The following is a 22,114-nucleotide window of genomic DNA, read 5'->3' as shown; positions in this document are numbered from 1 at the left end:
CGTTTGAAAATTTCGATTTTTTTTGGAACGCGATTTCTTTCTTGTTCTTCTAGGTGTCGTACGCGAGACCGAGCAGCGAGGCGATCAAAGGCGCGAATCTGTACGTCAGCGGCTTGCCGAAAAATATGGCGCAGCAGGATCTGGAGAATCTCTTCAGTCCTTACGGCAGAATTATCACGTCGCGGATACTGTGCGACAACATCACCGGTAAGTCTACGCAAAACCCGCCTGTCCATAATTCTCGCGTGCTTTCCCGCGATGAAGCTGAAACCGTCACGATAATATTTCTGACCGTTTGTCAATTTTTCCGACAACGCCAGATAATGCGAATCAATCACCTGCAAATCGCGGGAATCCGACAGACCCCGACGCTTTGTCGGATATCGTTCGAAATATCTCCTCGGTGCGGTTTCTTTCAGTCGATTTCAGATCCGATTGATCCGCCAACTTGTCATTATTCGCGTCGAAACGAATTTTGTTAATACGATAAAATTAGTAGCTATGAGAAAAGTGTACTTAAGGACAGCGACAAAATTGGAAATCTCCGATAGCTTTAAATAAGATACTTGAACCAGATCACAGGTGCGTAGGCCATGGGGTTAGAGTCCGTTGTTTGTAGGGTGGGTCGGTGCGCCATAAACGTTAACGACAACGAAAGTGCGAGTAAGAATAGCTCGTTGAAACGATAACGATAATAAATACTCCGAGCGAACGAGATCGTATCAGTTTCACTTCGTTATGTTTTCTTTCCGCCTGTACACACTCTTCCACACGTTTCCTCATTCGAAAGAGCACGAAGAGCAATGATATCACGAGTATATACCGCTTCGCATATTACATCATATACACGCAACTTTCGTTCTCGGCGGCGGAAGCTTTACCTACCGACGACGAATCATCATGGCAGTGTCACGTGCGCAAGTGTCTCTCGCTTTTTTTTTTAAATCGACTACGAACCTTTCCGAGTTGAGTTTCATTTGGCGAATTTCTTTGGTTTATTTATTGCAATTGCCCCTCCTTGGTCAGCCAGCTGCACGCACAAAAGCCTCATGGCCTCCACCTCGATCTTTTTAATTTTGCGCTTCCTCACCGCGCTCACTTTCTTCCCTCACTCCCATCCTCAATTCCGACACGTTCGTCGCTATCGTCATTATCAGCGCGTATCCCTATTATCCGAATATCCGCCAAGCTTGCTTCGTTTTTCCCTGATACTTACGTTCGTCCAATGTCGCTTTCTTCCATCTCCCGCAAGAACAAATACGCGCGATACGCCGAATTTTTCCTTTTTTGGCGCTCACGCTTTTTATACGATTAAGGAGATTTGAAATAGCGTTATTTACACGAAGTCCGCTCGCCCCTTGTTACGTGTTCGTCCCAGTTGATTTATTTTATTTAAAAAAATGATATATATATATATATACATATATATCATTTTCCCGTATGAAAGCAACAGACATATCCATCCAATGATTATTTTATTCTAATTGAATGTAAATTAGAATAAAATAAAAGAAACTTGTTTATTTCGATTTATATAATAGTTTTTTACTTTTTAGGTCTTTTTAGTTTCTTCTTAGTTTCACAGTTATGTACGTGTAATTTTACATTAAAATTTTTTTTTCTTATTAGCATATGTGCAGAAAAATGATTGCGATATCCCACTAAATCATCAAACGTAAATTAGTCAGATTGGCTCATTCAGATTCTTGTTTTCCTCACAGATTGCTGGAAATTAAATAATTCCGAATAGTTTTGCTGTTGCGAGAAATTATACAAAGAATATTATTAAATTTATTAGTCGCGGCTTTTTTTTTTTAAGCACGAGATTTGTCACTTTTTATTTTGCATCCGTTATGTTCTACTTTTTTGTTTACTTTTTTTTTACACTCCGTCTTCTCGCGCAAACATGTTTTTTATCATATATTCCCCGACACTCCCGAAAACGTATCATAGGGGCGAGCGAATCGCGTGTGCTGCCAGTTTGGATTTTAACGAGATATGATTTTTTCCGTTTCTGTTTAGTACGACAGTTTGTGACCGGCGGCGGAGACAATTTGCCCGGTACGTAAATCACAAATCTCTTTTCTTTTCCCTCATTATGCTCTCTAGCTGAAACGAAAAGCAGCCGTTTCTTTCGGTCTGCGATGCGCGCGCGTCTGTCGTCTGCGACCTCGTTTTTTTTCCACCCTGTAGCCACGTCAATGTCGCCGTCGTTGTTAAATAAAACACAACGCAACGGTAGTACGAACCCCGGTTTCTCCTCCGCGATGTAATCGAGCGTCGCTCGGAATTGGAAGTCGAATTTGTAATCACTGCCAATCGAACGTCACCTTCGATAACATCCGTTCGGATCTGCCTATTAACGGTGACGCTTTGTCAAAATTAATTTGCAACTCCGGCGACTTGGAAATTTTACAGTATGCGTATATCACTATTAGATTTAACTTTACGAAGTTGATACACGAAATCCAAAGTCGATATTAAACATTGCGTTGTTTAACGTTCTGCGTTTTTTTTTTAATTTTTTTTTACAAGTTCTACTGCGACTCGGCAAATTCAAAATTAATTGATACGAGATTTTTGAGAGACCGAATATAAAGAGAAGAAAAAAAGATAGCATGTCCATCTTCGTCGTGCAATGACAGATGATGCGCGCATCCAATGTTTCCCTGAGCGCCATTTTTGTTTCTTTACGCTTTTTGTCATTCGTTATGATTATGATTTGCTATTACGATTTCTCGATTATATCGACATGTGTCCGCGATCGAAAATATACTCGCTCTCTCTTTCTTTCTCTCTTTATCACTTTTCTTTATCTCTCACTGTCTCACTTTTTCTTTTTTCATTCCTGTCTACCTGTTATCGATCGACACTAGAATTTCGCGAATAACGATTATAGATCTACGATAAAATAGAGAATCAAAAGAAAGACAAAAAGACGTCCACCCGACGAAACACTGTCGTGGTGTCTGTAAAGAAACGAATTTGCGCGCACCGAACCACTCGCTTTGTCTCTATGTAAAGGAAAAGATTTTCTAGCCTAAAATGAGCTTTAGCGTCTCTCGAGTTCTTAACGCGACGTGTAACTCAAGAGTCGTGTCTTTCCATCGTTACGAGAGATGAGCGATTTACACTCGTAATTTACAATCGCTGCTGTCGACGAAACGCAGGAAAATATGCACCGCAATATGTGAAATGTGAACTGTTCTGCATGCATTCCATAATTCTTAGTGCAACGAAGTGATAACTCGACACCTTGTTAATTGTTAATCGTTAGTAGAAGAAAGTTAGCTAAAGGCATATTAATAACGATATTAACGATATTAACTTAAAAAAAAAGTCGAGAGTCCTCCAAGTTGGTTTTTGCTGTTTCGTCTTTTCGTTGACGTTGCCACTAGTTAGATCAGAAAGAGAAACGGAGAAGAAAAGTACGTGAACTGAGAGAGATCGGACGACGCGGTTTCGGCGAACGTTTGCGTCGCGTCGCGTCGCGCGTCGCGTCGGCAGCAATAACCAGATGCGATCTTTGTGTGTTCCGCCGATTACCTCGGCACATCTCGGCAGGCCTGTCGAAGGGCGTCGGCTTCATAAGGTTTGACCAGCGCGTCGAAGCCGAGCGGGCGATCCAAGAGCTGAACGGCACCATACCGAAGGGCTCGTCCGAGCCGATCACCGTCAAGTTCGCCAACAACCCTAGCAACAACAACAAGGCGATACCGCCGTTGGCCGCCTATCTCGCACCACAGGCCACGCGACGCTTCGGCGGGCCGATCCACCATCCGACCGGCCGCTTCAGGTACATTCCACTGTCGCCACTATCCAGGTACCTACTCGCCTCTACTCGCTCTACCCAAGGATTTTCACTATCTTTCTAACTCTTCGTCTCTCTCCTCTCTCTCTCTCTCTCTCTCTCTCTCTCTCTCTTTCTCTCTTTCCGCTTTACTCTCTTATCCTCACGGCTTTCGTTAGAAATGCTGTTACGCGGAACGATTTGTCGCGGTTGTTAAGATACTGGGGAAAATGGTTGAAATGGCACAATAGTAGTAATATTACTTATTTGAAGGATGCATCTATAAAATAATATTTTTAATAAGTATTTTGTTTAATAGTAGCAGTAGTAGTAGTAGTAATAGTTGAAGCGAGTGAGATTGTATCAGTCCCTGTACGTCACCTGAATCTAAAGAGTTTATAACTATAACTATAATTAAAGATTACAAGCTTTTAAGAATCCATACGAAATGGGTATTCAAACTCACAACCTGTCACGTGCAAGTCCGTCGCTCTCACACGGAACCACGCAACTCTTTGTTTTGTAAATGCAAAATAATTAAATAATAATTAACATTTTACTTGAAATGAGATTTATTTTACATATAGGGACAAATAAATTTTCTCCATTTTCTAATTGTTTATTATTTTCTATTTTTGTACTTTTGAGAAATAGAAAACACACAGTAAAAAATTTCGTGTTAAATTTAACACATTTTACATGTCTCAAATCATCCACTCAAATTTTTGTGTTAATTTAACATATTAAGCAACATAAATATTATGTTATATTTAACATAAAAATAAATGTTAGATACGATTTGTCGTTTTTTAAATTATTACAAAAAACTTATTTCAAATAATAAATACATCCTTTAAATATATATTTCTATAATTGAATCTGTTCCAATTGTTCCCCAGCACTGCCTCGTTCACAACCATATGCTCCGGGCACGTACGAATTAAATATCGCGACCGATCGACCGCATATCGTTTTCTCGCTTTTTTTTTTACTCTTCTGTTTCGCTATCGATTGATTTACCTAATAAGTCTTTAGCTATACACATTGAGTTCCTTCTACTGATTTATTTACCTACATATCCCCGAATCTCTTCTTGTCCGTTTATTTCTTTTTTGTATTTTTCTTTCTAAAAACTCTATCTTGCATATACTATTTGTCTTCTTCCTTCTATTTTTCTCTCTTTACACACACACACACACACACACACACACATCCACCCACCAACCCACACAAACACACACACACACACACGTCGTGCAAACACGAATTATTCGATTAGATCGATCGATTATTCATATATAAACATGAGACTTTGCTATTTTAATGATATCTTAGTACTACAAAACAGTATGATTTTTTATTTATAATCCAACGAGAAGAAAAATAACTTTTCGTACAGAACATGTGTGCGATAGTGTGTATTATTACGCTTCATTATTACTTAAAAAATCTCACAGCATAATTAAAAAAAGAGAAAGATTATTTTATAGACATTGAAAATTAACAATGCTAAATACATTTACATAAATAAAGTAATAAATTGTTTGAATGAGCAATAAAAATTTATTTCCGCTGTTTTATTATGTATTGCTTTTTAACTGCTAAGATGAATTAAATATATGTTGTCGATATAATTATTTATGTTGATCGATCGGTCAGTCGATAGCAGACAGTTATCGTTATTTCCACGTTTATCGAGTTGTTCGGCACAAAGCTCCTCCTCCTACACCATCCGACTCTAATTTAAACTATGTATGCATTAACGTGTCTGTCTTTTATTTTAAATTGTGACTGTGCACGCTCTGTTACTTTCGGAAATTATGGCTTAGACCTTTGTGTTATTTACACGGTAATTATTAGATACAGTATTGTTCATATTCTCACTTAGTTGTGAGAGGGTACCGGTCGATGACAACATTTAATTAAAGAATTTTTGAAATTTATTTTACCGTGCACCATTTTATTGTGCCACCACGCACAATTATCACTTAAAAAATATAGATAGACATTTTATTTTTTGTCTTTGCAAATTATTACGTTAACGTGTTTGCGAAACGCAAACGTATCGCGGAAAGATATATAAAGTATTTCAGAGCACGAATAAATCCATAAAGAATCCGTGTTACCTTTGTTTCGAAAGGTCCTTCTATCTTTCAATCGATACGATTCTATTAAACTTGCATATCGACGAAACAACCTCAAGGTCGATCGAAAGGCTCCATGACCTTATCAAATTATAGATCTATGTTCGATAACATCCATGTTGCTAAATAAAACAAAAAAAAAAAGAAAGAGAACATTGGCTGGCTCTTCTTTACCTGCACTCGCCGTGGTTTTTTCCATTGTTTATGTAGACTTTGATTTTTTTTCCGCTTTCCATCTTTTTTGGTTCTCAAGGCCAGCGGTCAGTGGATGAGACAGATGTATGTAATTTGTACTGCGAACCGATCGAATGCAGAGAAACAAAATAATGCCCAAGTTTGATTTGGAAACGTAAGCTGATTTTTGGCCATTTTCGAAATATGAAGGAGCAAAGCGTACACAGTAGTCTTACATTCCGTATTGATATCTGCTGTTACTTTTGCAATATTTTACTTCGGCAAATTATTAAATGTATTATGAAATTATTATAGAAATATTTTTATAATTATTTTACAAATATTGATAATTATTTGCCTAACGACAAATATCAATTATAGAATTAAAGACTACGGACACTAACAATTTATCATCTCTCTTTCGTTTCGAGCCTCCCATATAATGTTCATAAGTCACGATGCTCGCTATTGAGAGCGATATCTACGTGTTATACATATATTCGTAAATTTTCGCTCTAGTACGAAGGAGACGATACATGCACTATACATCTTCATTGATCGCACGTGTCAGAATCTATTCGTATGTCTAGATTTGAGATACAAAACTATCGAAATCCTCCTAAAACTCGTTACAGACATTGATCGTTGTTTTCCACAAATATAAAGCGCTAACCGAGTGCAGCTGCACTTTGTTGTTGCTTTGTCTCTCATTATTTTATTTTCGCTTCCGACAGAGTGGAAGGATAGTTTGCTGATAGTAATTAATTGGATTGTTAATGTTATAAAAAATTTGAAACGACAAAACTCAGTTGGTTTTAAATTTAAGTAATCAGTCTGTCTTCCACAAATTTTACAATATCTACACAAGTAAAAATATATAATTTGACGTCAATTATATCGATTATATTAAAATAAGATGTTTTTCTTTTTTTCTCTTAACAATTTTTAATATTTTTCGTAATATTTTTTTTTAATTTAAAAATATAAAAAAATTTCTATACTTGAGAATTCTTACGATATCGAGTTCAACATACATATTCGACATCGTTTAGAAAATACGGTCATAGTCTGACCTAAGTAGCGCTTATCCCCGTTGCGACAATAATTCCTTGGCTTCCTCTCCTAACAGAGAACCGAAATGGTCTCACGAAAGATGAATTTCATGTCGATTATTTAGCAAAACAATAAAAATTATAAATTTTCTGTTTACAAATGTTATCTAAATAAATTAATTCTGTTTATAATCTAACATATAATATTATTTAAATTGTGTGAGAAGTTATATCATAGAAATAACAATTGTATTATTTTGTAGGTGATATACATATATTTGTATATTACATTTTTTTCTCGAAATATCGACATGATTGTCGTTTCTCTGAGTCCCATGTTGCATCCCTTATTGGGTCCCGTTTGGGGTAACAGCGCACCGCTACGTAGAGGGTAGAAAATAAAATACACAGGGAGCGCGACTTATCCCCCGACTTTGGCTCGATCCCGGAGTATCTCTCTTCTTACGTTGTTCTTTTTGTGTTTTGTTTTAGCACTGGCAAGGCCATGCTTGCCATTAACAAAGGCTTACAGAGGTCAGTATTTTTTTCGTTACTACCGCTACATTTTCCACTCCTAATTTTTGTTATTTCTTCCGTTGTGTGGCTTTATTCTTTCTCTCTCTCTCTCTTTCTCTCTCTCTTTTTCTCACTCTCACTTACACATTCCTTTTCTTCGACTCGTTACGAATTCGATATCAAATGACATGGCGAAATGATTTTATCATTAAAACAACTTTGAGGTAATAAAAGTTATTGTTTATAATTTTTTATTATTATTACTCTTGAATTTTTTAAATTATTTTCGTCTGGAAAATCTTACGCGAACATTTTTTTCAAGATATAAAATATTTACCACCAATCTCTTTCTTTACGTAATGCCGTTATGTAATTTCGTAACGGGGTCCCACTATTCTTTCGCATTTTCCACCACTGCATCTGTTTTTGCTTCGATCTTTATTTGATTCAGTTATGCAAACACAATGGTAGATATGTGACGTCACGTTTTCTTAGTTTCGCAACCAAGCCTCCTTGGTTTTCCTACATCTTTACATAGTGCAATCTATTTAAAAATGATTAATTGCCTCAGTATTTGCAACCGTAGTATAGTAATGCGCGATTGCAGCTTATAGATTATATTATAATAGTTTTGCTGCTATTGTTACGCAATATGCGTAAAATAATACTTTTTGAAAAAGAAAAAAATGCGTTAAAAAATTACATAATTTCGAACTTACATTTCTGTTTAATGAAAAGATTGAGATTTGTTATGTTTCACCGTAATATTTTTTTAGAGAAATTTGTTGAGGAAATTTTATTTGGAAAATATTAATTAAAATATAATTAAAATTACAAAAATATCAATGAATTGGTTCTCGATGATACTTTAGAGTCAAATACTTCTATACTTGTGTACATATGTGTACATATGCTTGATGAACGACGAACTCATATGCAAGCAACGTGATGTTACTCCTTTCATTTCCTCGTCCTTGTATAGATATTCCATCATTTATTTTTTTTCGGTTATACACACACACACACACACACACACACGCACACATACAATTACACACGGAATTGAATCGGTCCTATATAGCCACCCGATGCACATATCTCTGCGTACACATAAAAAAATTACACGATACGTATCACACGTTTACTTCACGCGGTGTAACGTACTACGTACGTAATGAATGCATATGTAATTACTATGGCCTCGGCATTATACTGAGTACTCACCGAGATGTGCCCTGTTTTAACGCGGCTTGTGACGTCAAGTAGGTACGTAGATACTTTTACAACTGTAAATACCTCCCTCCCTCTTCCCTCCCTCTCACTTGTATAAGTGCCCTCGTATGGGACGTGTGCCTTCCATTCCTCTGAAATCTCTTGTCTATCTAGCAAAAAAATTCTGCCACACATTTAAGAATTAACTTTAACGTCTATCGTAGAAAACTCCATCCGAGGAGATTGGCTTGCGTTTTAAGAAACACGTTCTGTACCTATGCGATCCCCCATGCATGTGAATGCATGAATGTTGAAGCATTAATGTATCTTTGTTTAATCTTGCTTTTTCTGGATATTGCGTTATATCCTTATAAAGAATGCATGGCTTGAAAGAAAGATTTAATTACATTTGATTAAAGGATCAATATCCGGATAACGTGCATTTGTTAATTTTCTTTCTATAAAATATGTGTAAAATATGAAATGTCATTTCTCTATTCCGTGTGATAATGCCACTTGATTTTTTCCACTTGATAATTTTAATTATTATTTGAAAATTTATAATTCTCTGTTTCAGAATTATAAATTGTCAGCATTACTATTTATCTCTTTATGATTATACTCTTTTTAATGTTTCATTAATTTTATTTTTCAAAGTTTACTACATAAGTGCATAGAAATTTGTGTGCGATTCTTCAGTCTTTTGACGCATCATTACATAATGCGCCAAAAATAAAATTTGTTAAAATTATTTAGAGTGAATGCTGCTTTTATATAGTCTATATGTATATATATATATATATATATATATATATATATAATACATTTAAAATTATGTAGTCAACATAAAATATTTTTTTGTATGAAAAATTTAAAACATTTTTTTTACATTATTAAATATATACATTTCTTTTAAATTTCCATAATGTCACACGAACTGAAATAAATATTTGTATGTAACGCACGTATATGATATATATTATAAATTTTTGCACGCTATCTTTATTTTATATATATCACTTATGCTATCACTTATATTTCATACAATGTTCGCGTAAGTTACGTAGTACTTAGTCCTCGCGTGGTCCTTACTTTTTTTTTTTCACTTTTTTTATGCCAATGTCATACGTAGATGTCTGCGGAAGTGTCATTTGTGTAAAGAAAAAGATTGATTACATATCACGCGAAATAGGTGTTCACATCAGTATGTATATATTCGCATCTTTTACACGTTTAATTTCATTGGGATTGCGATATACTGTGCGAGTAGCGTATATAATGTAAAATCTTACATAGATATATCCTTTTATACTCAGAGAAAAGAAACATTAGCAAGTATTATTTATAATCTGAACTGAACGGTGCTCAAGCGTTCTCTCGTGAAACGTGAATGACAATGTAAGATAAAATGCACTATATTAAAAAAAAAAAAAAAAATCTTTGCAATCGTGAAGAAATGAAACACAAATTCAATCTCTAAAGATGTATAAATCTTAATAAATTGTTATTTAAAATGAATTATCGTGACCAAGCGTGATGTAGATTTCCGTTTCTCTGTTGTTGATTCGAGGTGGGCCATTAGACGTGACTATAACTGCCGTATCGCGTATCCGATGCAACGACGTTTCAGCATCGTTCGTCCTGTCAGTCGTCGCCTCCGCGGCCGTCATTGTCAGTCGCCACGACGCGGCGACAATGTCCGTTTAATGACCGGTCCGGCCACCGTGTTTCAGGTACAGTCCTCTGGCGGGTGACCTTCTCGCGAACTCGATGCTGCCCGGTAACACGATGAACGGCGCCGGCTGGTGCATCTTCGTTTACAACCTCGCACCGGAGACCGAGGAGAACGTGCTCTGGCAGCTGTTCGGGCCGTTCGGCGCCGTCCAATCGGTCAAGGTGATCCGTGACCTGCAGACGAACAAGTGCAAAGGCTTCGGGTTCGTGACGATGACCAATTACGAGGAGGCTGTGGTGGCCATACAGAGCCTGAACGGCTACACCTTGGGTAACCGCGTGCTCCAGGTCAGCTTCAAGACGAATAAGAGCAAGGCGGCGTAGGACGAGCAACAGGCGGCAGCGGCGGCGGTGGCTGCGGCTGCGGCTGCGGCGGCGGACGCGGCAGCGGACGCGGCGGCGGTGGCGGCACCTTATCATCATCATCATCATCATCATCGTCGTCATCGGCTGCTACGTACCGCGGCGGTGGTACAGCTGCCAGTGCCGGTGCCGGCGGGTCACCTTTACAACAAGCGGGGGCCTGGCCTGGTGCCGGGCGGTATTGGTAACAACAATATCAACAGTCACTTTGGGGTCGCCGGCACCGGCGCCGGCGGCATCCTTCACGGAGGAGTCAAGGCCCAACGACAGCCGTTCCTTCAGCGCCTACCGTCGCGCATACACGATCTCACTCGGGCGATCGAGATGGCCGTCTCAGGAGCGGCGAATACGGCAACGCAGCATCAGCAACAGCAGCGTCACCACGCGCAAGCCAAGCAGACCTCCCTGAAGAGCAAACCCAACAACAACCGTCAGGCCGGCAGCAAGAAGCTCCAGCAGAGCGAGAAAGTGTAGTTGCGAGGAGTGTGTGAAAGAGAAAGAGGCAGAGAGAAACTATGAGCGTATGTATGCGTTTATGTGTGTACGTGCGTATGTGCGTATGTGTGTATGTGTGAGAGAGAGAGAGAGAAAGCAAGAGATAAGAAGAAATTAAGAAAGAAGAAATTAAAGAAACGGAAAGAAGGCCGCGCGAGAGATAATTAGAAAAAGTAGATTGGATCGTTCGACTGTCCGATATGTAATCGTGGACTGTGCGTGTGGAAAGCTCGAAGGAAAACAATGGGGAGAGGGGGAGGGTTAAAAGAAGATATTAACGAGTTCTCTCGTGTCCTCTCATTCCCCTTCTTTTCCTCGCTGCGCTCTTCCTCTTTCGAATTCCTCTTTCTGTCCCTGCGTTCGATCAGGGTCAAAGGTGAAAAGAAGACACGCGAAGATCGGGGGAGACATCCTTGTCATCTTACTAACATAAAATAGAAAAAAATTTGACAAGAGGGACACGAGATCGAAGCGCGTTTTCCCTTCGTCTTGCGTCCTTCTGCTATCACAAGATGTCGAATAGGAAGTGTCATTCCTAGCTACAAACGCATACATTTTTCCTGACTAGATGACGCGCGAAAGGATGATAGAAGAATAACGCGGTAAGATCGGTTAAAAAGAGGAATTGATTCTTAGGTCTTACGCGTGACTCACACAGCGACCTATCCACGCTCTGTGTATACATATTGCCAATTTATATGTATGTATACACGAAGGGGCATGCTTGTGGACCAAGTGGTGTCCGCGTGGGACAGGGCGGCAAGTCGACAGAAAGAATTGAAAGCTCAAAGAAAGAGGAAGGCGTAAAAAACGAGGTATAAAAGCGAGGAAGAAAGGCATAGAGAAAGAAAGAGAGAAAAAGGACTTTCCCTTTGATTAGCATTTGACGATGCGTCGAGAGCCTCCGCCAGGCATTTCGGCAAATCTTTTTATTTTTATTTTTTTTTTCTACTTAAATATACATCTCTCCATAACTGGGTTAGTCACGACGATATCGGGCTGTGAGACTGAATCATACACACCAGACACGCAATTAATATACATATACATACATACACATACACTTGCACGTACAAGTAGAACGATCACCAAAACGCGGTGTTAAGAGAATAGCGGATTGTCGTGGAAGGAAACATATTTCGGGACGCGCTCACACGAGATAAAACTCGTCGAAATGCAGGAGAAAGAGAATGGATGAGAGGGAGAGAAAGAGAAAGAGCGAGAGAGAGAGAGAGAGAGCAAGAGAGACAGAAGAAAGATAGAGGGGAGTATAAAAGAATGAAACCTCAGAGAAACACTCACACACAGTGCTTAGTAGTAGGTGGTTATACATACTCGTTTTATGTATAAGTTTTAGAGTATTAGCGTCGTGTGGATGAGAACGGGAGAGAAACAGATTGGGGAATACGATGAAGGTACGGACGAAGTATGCGAAGGGAGGAAATGGAAATATCGGGGGGGAAAGAAGGTAAAATTGATTTCGAGGGTTTACGAGTGCAAAAGCGTGCGGGAGCCGTATGGTAATCGAGAGGAAAGGAAGGAAATAAAAAAGAAAGAAAGAAGGAAAGTCAGGTATTGTGGGGCAGGGCTCGCACTCACGTGTTCGTACGATCGCATGGAAAAGATTTCAGTGTGCGGGCACGATGTGTACCTTAATGTAACCCCGTAAGTTTAATTAGAATGTTACCGTTTGATGAGAATGGACGTATTTATTCTCGGGCGAGGCGGCTCCCGGAGGATCGCGAAATCGGCGATTCTCGGGGCTCGGTATAGGTATAGGTAGAAAGAGGAAAAGAGAGTGAGAGAGAGAGAGAGGGAGAGGAAGAGAGCACGGCCTGAGGGATCGCAAAGCGATCTAATCGCGTAACTATAATAACCATTACATTTCTACTAGTCAGTACTCAGGTGGTCTTCATTGCCGCGCATACGTGCTGATGATATGCGCGTATATAATGTGTCTCTTTTGTTTTTCTTTTTTTTTCCCCCTTTTTTATGTGAGACGTATTTATTAGGTAGTAAAAATGTGCTTTCGCAGGATCGGATTCTCTGACTCTCGACAATTCTCCGCGAGGATGCACCGTCCGAGAAGGTATTTTACGAGATGTTCCGCAGCTTCGCGATGGCATCAATTTTATGATTTCCTCGAGAAATTTTCATGACTATCGGGAATCAAAATAACAAAGAGTTCTTGTTTAACAGAAAAAAAATTAAGAATAATTTTTGCACATGTAAATATACATGCTGTTTACATTTTATAGTATGTGAAACATCAAGGAATAATTCAGATCGCGCGATCGCTCAAGCGTCGTCTTTGGCTTTTTACGCTTCTTGTCGTTGATTAGCATTGCACGTTTTGACGTTCCTAGGGGAAATATTTCCGCGAATATTGATTACATTGATACGACAAGAGCGGTTATCGTACTGTGAAATAGAAGAAACGGATGTAACATTCGTTATTTTACCTTCGCGTTTCATAGAGCATTGATACCGTTCTCGTTTCAAAATATTGATATTACGGAAAATTTATATAAGCTTTACAAATTTGTCGCGGATTGAATCTCTTTAGAACTTTAAAATTCTGGAATAGAAAGCTCCTCCCGTTCCTGCATGTTGTACTTCGAGGACGGTGTATGCGACCGGTATGTGATACGGATTAATGACAGGATTGATTAATGTTCGATCTCAAGTCAGATTAAGGAATCACGTATCTAGTCTATGTGCAAACTGTCGCGTCGTCGGTGCGTTTTGCCCTCGAAGAAAGAAAAAGGAAACGACAGAGACGTCGGTAACGAACACCAGTAGAGAGAAGCTGGAAACGGTGGACGCAACGACGAGCGCGGCTAAGTGAAACGACGCGAAGCATGCGAGCCGGATTCCTCATGCTCACTCGCGTTGTCGTCATTCTTTCGAATGACCATGGATCGATGGTTTATTAAAATGGTGATTGTATTATAGACAAAATCCTGGAGGGATTCTCCGTAAGTGCATACGTAGCTTTTGCCGCTTCGGCAAGTCGTCCCAAGGAGACTTTAAACGACCACAGCTCAAGGAGTGACTCTCCGCAATTGTAAGTAGAAAAATTCAGAAATTACTTTGCGAAAGTGACTCTCTTCGACTGCGCGCAGATATCACGTTCGTCAAAGGGATTTCCGCACCCGCTTCTGTCAGGATCGCTCACCCGAGTGATTCCGTAACGAATGCGGATAAAAAGTCCTTGAACCGTCATCGTGAACTCCTGCGGGACGACTTTTGAACGGCGAACGATTGACGGATCTCCGAAAAAGAAGACGTGGGGAGGGGCCGAGCATGAGGACGCAGGTCGCGTGTACTTAATAATTATGAATTAAGCGATACTCGGTTAAGGATAGATTTAGTCAAGGAAACCAAAAAAAAAAATAACATGTATGTTGTCTTATTTATGTGTACCTTTTTGTGTCTAGTCCGGGAGTCACGAGGAGACGCGCGAGGGCAGAGGATACAACGCTCTCTCTCTCGTTTTGAAAAGTCGCGCGACTCCCACGAGCGTTGTGGATTTTCTTTTTCTCTAAGACGTTACTTTATTCAGAACCGCCGCCGCCGAATCGCGCGCGAGCCCTCACTTGGCACGTGGGGGACACGGAGCATCTCGGCGAGGCGCCAGGATCTCGAATGTTAGTGCAAATTTTTAAGGCGTCGACGGGCATTAAAACGTCGCCGCGTAAACGCAAACTCGCTGATCGGAGGGTGTTTGAACGATGATTGGTCTTCATCGCTCATATTCGTAATTTATATCGCAGCATCATTGTACGAATGTCGTGTCGATACAGCGCCAACGCATTCGTACGTGCAGACATGTATGAGGCATTTCCTCTCCCCCCCCCCCCCCCCCCCGATTGATTCGCGAACGGTAATTTTTATTCGCAATGTGAGATATATATATTTCGCGTGTATTTTCTCGCGCGAGCACCGATAGAATATTAATAGATCGTTATTGAGAATATAGAAAATAAATTAATAGCGTGCTGATGCCACTTGCCGCGAAAAATGTGTCCATAGCTGTAGTAATTTAACAGCTGTAGTAATTTCACGCGGATACGTGAGAGATGAATTGTATCTCGGCGGCATCCTCTCGGTATCAGCGAGACGTCCGTTTTTTCGGGACGTTTCTCTTATATTACACATGCGAATTCACATTTGCCATTATACTTATCTTCTCCTTTTCGCTATTGCCATATTATTATGATTATACTTATTATTCTATTACTATTATTATTATTACCATCGTCATCGTCTTATTATTATTATTATTATTAATTGTCATTATTATTATTATTATTACTTATGATCGTGTATATTTTCTGTGTCTATCGTCTAGTAGCTACGTGTAACCTCTAACACCTCATTACTTACTCTCGTATAATATTACTAGAGAAAAATATAAACAAGTACTTTACTCACTCTTCACTTGCTCACTTAACATTGCTCTTTCTGTCGCCACTTTCTGCCAATCGCTCTATAACTATTACGTTGCTATTACCGCTACCGCTATGTTACCACCATTACTTATCACTTACTACTACTACTACTACTACTTAATACAACTATTTATTTATTTATTTAATTAAATAACATAACCACTTATTATGTTTTATTTAAGGATTAAACTGATTTGTGTTTGGTTCAAACGTCGTTTGTTTTATTTCTATTAAAATTGTTTCAGTTGCCATTCACCCGGCGTCCCGACCCGACCCTACCTACAATTATCGCCGATTCGTTCCTTAGTCTCGACCCATCCTCCCTTCACCGACATTCCACGATCTCTTCCTGACATTCCACGAGTTACAGACTGATGTAATAGCGATATTAAACAAAAAGAAAAACAAAAACGGCGAGCCGCTGGACCTCGATGCACGAGACACCGCTCATGGATCCTGGTTCGTAGCGGCTTCATTATTTATAATTACTATTAGTAAAGTCGCGAACACCGCCATAGACACTACCAAACTGTGCGAATTACTCGTTTTAATTATTAAAACCTTTGAAGAACGCTGCGATTTCGATAAGCGCCAGGCGTACCGGTGGAAAGTGATGCCACGCACGTTCTTCTCGGGGGCGAGAGATGATTTTGGGGGAAAAAAAAAAATTATCAGTACACGCTCTATTGGCGGCGTTCACGACCGCGCGTAGAATGGTCTAGAGATTAATATGCGTAATTCGAATTTTAAGCTAGTCCTCAATATTCCATTTATTACTCCCGGAACTTGTATTATGTACGTTCCAAGAAGGGTCGTGATCGAAAATGATAGCATTGTAGAGGGATGACTCGATATGAATTGGTGAAAGAAAATCGAGTCAAGTTTTAATGATCTCGATACTGTGAAAAAAAAAAATAAATATAATTTTGTTACACTAACAGAGAGTGTACAAGCGAAATCGATTCTTCGCGCGGACGATAGTCCTCGAAAGACGAAGCTCCGCGAGCCAATGTTGATGTCCAGATACAACCATCGAATCACCCCTGCCATCCCACTTCCAAGGGAGTCGAGATCGCTGACGATCCACGGATTCTCGTTCGAGCAATTTACATCGAACTTGGAGTTCAGCAAGATATCCGAGTATAGAGTTACTTGCGTATCCTCCGCGAAGACGAATGATTCGAAAGGTGAGCAAGGCGATATTTGGTACTCTATCGTTTCGAGTACTCGTCGATTCTTGAAATCCGAGGGGTATAACTTCCTGGATTACGATCCCGATCGAATGGTCCGAAGGGAGGCGCGTCGCTCGAAAGTCGCGAGAGTTAGGCGTTAAGTGTAGTAAAATATAATTTAACGAGGGTAAACCAAAGAGAGAGAGAAAGAGGGACGTCTACGCGAAAAAACTAAAGCGAATCAAAGTCCATAACGGGAGAGGAGTAGCAAAGTACGACGAGAGGGAAGATTGACGACCGAGTGATTGAACAGAGTAAAAAATGCGAGCCCTACCCCACCCTTAGGGGGTGCCGACTCGCTCGCAACGATTTGTCGACCGAATTAATGTCATAAGCGAAAGGATGGAGAGACGTGAATTTGAGAAAGAGAGAGTGAGAGAGAGAGAGAGAAATAAAACGCGAGAAAGAGAGGGAGAGAAAGGGAGAATGAGCACGCTAATCTACTTAAATATAATATTACATACGATTATTATATATACGTTAGATATACATTATGTGTATTGTATTTATGTCTCAATAATCGTTGTTAGTTATATCGCTATGATGATGATGATAATGAGTATGATAATTACCGATGGCTTCGGAGAAGGGGAAGGAATACAAACACGGAACTAGACAGGCATTACACACGATACATAAATTTACCACGCTGCGCGAGCTTGCTCTGTGCGATCTGCGAAAGTGTGTCGTCCTTGTGTCGCGTTGTGCTCGAGGAGGACTTTCCTTTCTCCTCTTTAATTAATTTAAGAGATAATACATAATACTTCTATTCGTACATCTTTTTTTTTTTTTTTTTTTTAATACACTCGTGTTTTCACTTTTTCCAAATTCAACTTGCACAAGTCGAATTTCCAGATTTGTGCCTTGTCTATCGGGCACACGAGAAAAAACAAGGCGCACCCTCTTCGTGCGCCTCTGAAACGCGGTCCTCCTCGAATTTCCGATACACCCGATGCGCACCTCGCCGCTCGCACAGGCGCGCCCGTGAAACGCCAAGTCTTTCCCCCGACCGGCAGGATGTCGAGGCATCCTGTGCAAGCATCTCGAAAGGGAGTCTCGAAGTAGATCGGTACATTCGCGGTTTCTAACTGATTTCTGCGATGAACGAACGATATTACATTTATTAAACGGTTTACATTTAACCATTAGTCGCATTATCGATATTATTGTACTACTAACTAGCGCTCGTACCCTCTTATACTCGTAAAAAAAAAAAAATGAAAGAGAGAAAGAGAGCGAGAGAAAGGGAGAGAGAGAGAGAGAGAGAGAGAGAAAGCGAGAGAGAACGAGAGCGAGAGAGCGCGAGAGAAAAGGAAGGAAGTAGGGAAGGGCACAGAGATTGCGGAGGAGACGGGGAGAAAAACGCGTGCTGGAAGAATCGAACGCGGCTCAATCTGTCGGACGACGATCGGCGCGCGATGATGGGAATCGAGTACTGTTGCGGGGAAGGGCGTGGAATAACGTCGCGGGATCGACGGGGCGTTATTCAGTAGGTCGTTCTCGCGATACCGTATTCGAGAGTGCTGAATCGCTTTGAATTTCATTCAGATACGCGCGGCGCGGGTCTTTAATCATCGGATTCGGTCGGGAGTACTCGAGATACGGTGTCGCCGGGATTTCCTATTGCCCGTTCGTCAGCGAAGCTGGCCGGGATGTACTCGTCGTCGAGTGGCAGATCCACTTTCGAAGCTTAAGAAACCTTCGGGGAGACAATCTTCGGCAACGGGTCCTCCCGGGACAACAGCGCGGAATTGTTTGCGGAGAAAGACGATATTCTCGGCAGGGCGACGCGAGGGATGAGAGGGGGCTCGGCTAGATGGAAGGCAAACCGGCCGTAAAAAGGTCGGCGACGAAAGAAACGAAAGAAAAGAAACGGCGGGCGGTATCGAGCACACCAGAAGCGTCGAGGGCGTTCGCTTTGCATGCTCGAGGACATTCCGTTAACTCCATAACGAGAATCGTCATATTCCTTGGTATGTCGCAAGAGATTGACGGACCTTTTTATAATGGTATAAATTTCTCCTTACTCGCGTTTAGGCCGCCTTGGAAATATTAGCAATGTGGACGTTGGTAAAAGAAGTCTGCTTAATTCTATTCTTCACTACCCGTACCTATTATTACTTTGGAGATATATTTTGAAGGCTTGCCGCGCATCGCTCACTCATTGTCATCCCTATACCAGTTTTTATTTAATTTTCTCTAATCTATCCATTGCTGATATTTCTCGAAATGAATAATTTGGAGATCGATCGACGTAAAGTGCGCGCGCGATGTTTATTCGCCTCGCATCTGTGCAATATAAAAGCTCCATCGATCGGCCGAGGCGCAGCTCCGGGAAAATCCAAAAGTGGTGCTGTAGTAAAAAAAAAAATATGAAAAAAACGTTATTTTTCCCCGTGGACTGGCGTCTCGCCGAAAGCGAGCCGATTGTACGAACAATTTGAACAAGGAGAACAAAAAAACTGATTATATAATTAAGTGCAATCAGAGCAGTCATTGACATTGACGAAATTAATTGTTCGGAGCTGGGAATGAAATTTCGAATGACAACGAAACCGACTTCGTTTCCCTTTTTTTTTTCTTCGCAGTATTGATAATCGGTCAAAAGGATCCCAGCCAATGGGATCGTTTTGCGGACGGTATCGCTGAAAATTCGTGGCGTAAATTTTTTCGTAAATCTCAAAATCGACTCCGAGAACTCGCGAATGCGCGGACGGATAAAATGGTATCCCCCGCCGCGAGATTTTCAGCGAAACCGTACCTGACACGTCGAAGCAGCGTCGCTGTATGCTAAAGTACGCACAATTTATCGCCAGTGTGTGGCGGCGATCTGTTTGTTAGTTGTAAAACACGAGATTGTCCATGAAATCATTGTCATTAATCGCATCGTGTCATTCTATCGCAATCGTGGCATATTCATCCTAGGATTGTTTCGGTTTCGCTTTAAAGACTCATTCGTCGATTCGCTGACACGTTCATCATCTCATATCGCGTCGTTATGTACTACCATCGAAATGCCACGATCTGTTTCATCGAATCGTTCACTATTACGCATAAATTCATGCGATCATTCGTAATCATTATTCCATTTCATACATTTAAATGCGGCATAATAAATTTATTACAAGACTCATAGCCATTGATTCATTCACACCCATCGTCATTACTCATCATCGATCGCCTTCTTCCTTCATGTTACGAGGAAAGTAGAAGTAGCGTATAGGGAAAATCCCTGAGAGAGAAAGAAAGAGAGAGAGAGATATCATCCGATCTGCAATTGAGCCATCATCAGTGATCGAATAAACATCGCCCGCTCCAAACTTTTTTTCCGATCCGAACCACCTCTCATCGCTCGATAATTCTCACCGTCCAGAGAATAGAAGTTACATCCGCGAACTTTAATTACCATCGTTGTGGATTTCGCGGGCGCCCTTGCATGCATTTTTTTTCTAACCATTGGCAACTCTATTTTAGTTTCCAACATATAAAAAAGTTTCGAATTATTGTACAACAGGTGTACGTGACAAATAACCGGATCTTTATTTGAAATCAATTATCTGGGCTATCAAGTAAATAATTTATTTTTTTGCGCGGGTTAAACGTAAAACTTTACGTAGAGGAGTATTTTTATTTTTAAGCAGCAATTTGCTGCCTACGATAGTTTTTGCGAAGTGGATGCAAGCGGCATTCGCAGAGTCGGCACATTTACGAAGGGGGTAGGTAATAAAGTTGCGTAATGCGGAACGGGTGGGATATTATTTTTTGTGCGGACTTGGGCGCGCACGCACACCCCGTATTTTACGCACGCACGCCCGCGTGCACTTCCGGCGTGCGTGAATGCGGAATCCGGTGTGCGCGGAACGGAAATAGTGTCATGAAAGAAAACAGCAAAAGCAACTCTAGCTCACCGTAGGCCTAACTAAGAAAAAAAAAGAAAAGTATTTATGTACTGTCTAAACTAATTTTTAAAAATGCTGACAAGAAAGAAAGCAGGAGAGAGAGAGAAAGAGAGAGAGAGAAGGGATATTGTGCAAATAAGAGAAAGAGAGAATCAGAGCGAATGTGAACGAAGAGTGAACGAGAATGAGTGAGAGAGTGAGATAGAAAATATTTAAAATACTCGAGAAATATTACTCCGAGGCGAGCCACAACGATCCAAAAAAGAAACTGGTAATTACTCTATAACTACTCTGTAACAAAAAAAGGGTAAATAAGAAAGGGAAAGAGATAAGGGACAGAGATTAGGTGGCGGAGAGAGGAAAATACGTCAGTCCAGGAAATGAAAGAGAGAGCATAGGGATATACGGATAGAGAGAGGGGAAGGGAAACAGTGAGATAGTCTATAATCTTCTGTACATGTTTTGATTATTATAATTATTAATTATCATAACTTATAATAACTAATTAATTAATTAATTAAATTAATTGATATCTATGAAACTATATTTAAACGAAACAAAAAACGTGGTAGCTAGTCTGTCAATGGGTGTATAAATATTTAATTACGATAACTCTATAGTGATATTTAAAAAAAAAAAAAAAACAGAACAAAGATAACTGCGCGAGGATGAACGAGAGAGCGAAAAAAAGGAGAATCTGGAGAACGATTGACAAGTGTTGAGAAAAGAGAGCAAACGAATGAGAGCGAAAGGAGGTATGAGAGGAGCGAGAATGCCACATGCACACTCACATACACGTAAATACACATCTCATATACACACATACATACACACAACGTTCGAGTATATAAGAATATAAATGTAATTATTAAACTAACGGGAAAAAATACAAAAAAAAAAGAAGACGGAAAGCGCGCGAATACAAACACGAACAATTCGAGATAAACGAAGATCGGTTTTCTAACGGGTGTCCCGAAGATTTTCGTTGTGCGTTTAATGGGACAGATTTCGTAATTAATTGCGGGAGGGGAGGGGGGGGGAAAGGAGAG

The 22,114-nt window shown here is 40.2% G+C and overlaps 1 protein-coding gene across 15 annotated transcripts in view; it reads left to right on the top strand.

Moving 5' to 3' along the window:
- The window catches only part of LOC105839793 (ELAV-like protein 3), a 46,466-nt gene extending 30,003 nt beyond the window's left edge, over positions 1 to 16,463 (top strand). For 5 of the 15 annotated variants that reach the window (XM_036284466.1, XM_028191313.2, XM_028191298.2 and 2 more), the window contains 6 exons: positions 54 to 207; positions 2,023 to 2,061; positions 3,565 to 3,823; positions 7,653 to 7,694; positions 8,940 to 8,942; positions 10,622 to 16,463. In XM_036284466.1, the coding sequence (XP_036140359.1) occupies positions 54 to 207; positions 2,023 to 2,061; positions 3,565 to 3,823; positions 7,653 to 7,694; positions 8,940 to 8,942; positions 10,622 to 10,946 (822 nt within the window). In that variant the 3' untranslated portion in view covers positions 10,947 to 16,463. The remainder of the gene's footprint in view (positions 1 to 53; positions 208 to 2,022; positions 2,062 to 3,564; positions 3,824 to 7,652; positions 7,695 to 8,939; positions 8,943 to 10,621) is intronic. The other 10 variants (XM_028191371.2, XM_028191421.2, XM_012686341.2 and 7 more) reach the window with 10 other exon arrangements.
- The last annotated feature ends 5,651 nt before the right edge of the window (positions 16,464 to 22,114 follow it).

Source organism: Monomorium pharaonis, chromosome 3, assembly GCF_013373865.1.
Source record: "Monomorium pharaonis isolate MP-MQ-018 chromosome 3, ASM1337386v2, whole genome shotgun sequence".
NCBI lineage: Eukaryota > Metazoa > Arthropoda > Insecta > Hymenoptera > Formicidae > Monomorium > Monomorium pharaonis.
Note: the sequence above shows the minus strand (reverse complement) of the source record. Positions and strands in the feature narration are given on the sequence as shown.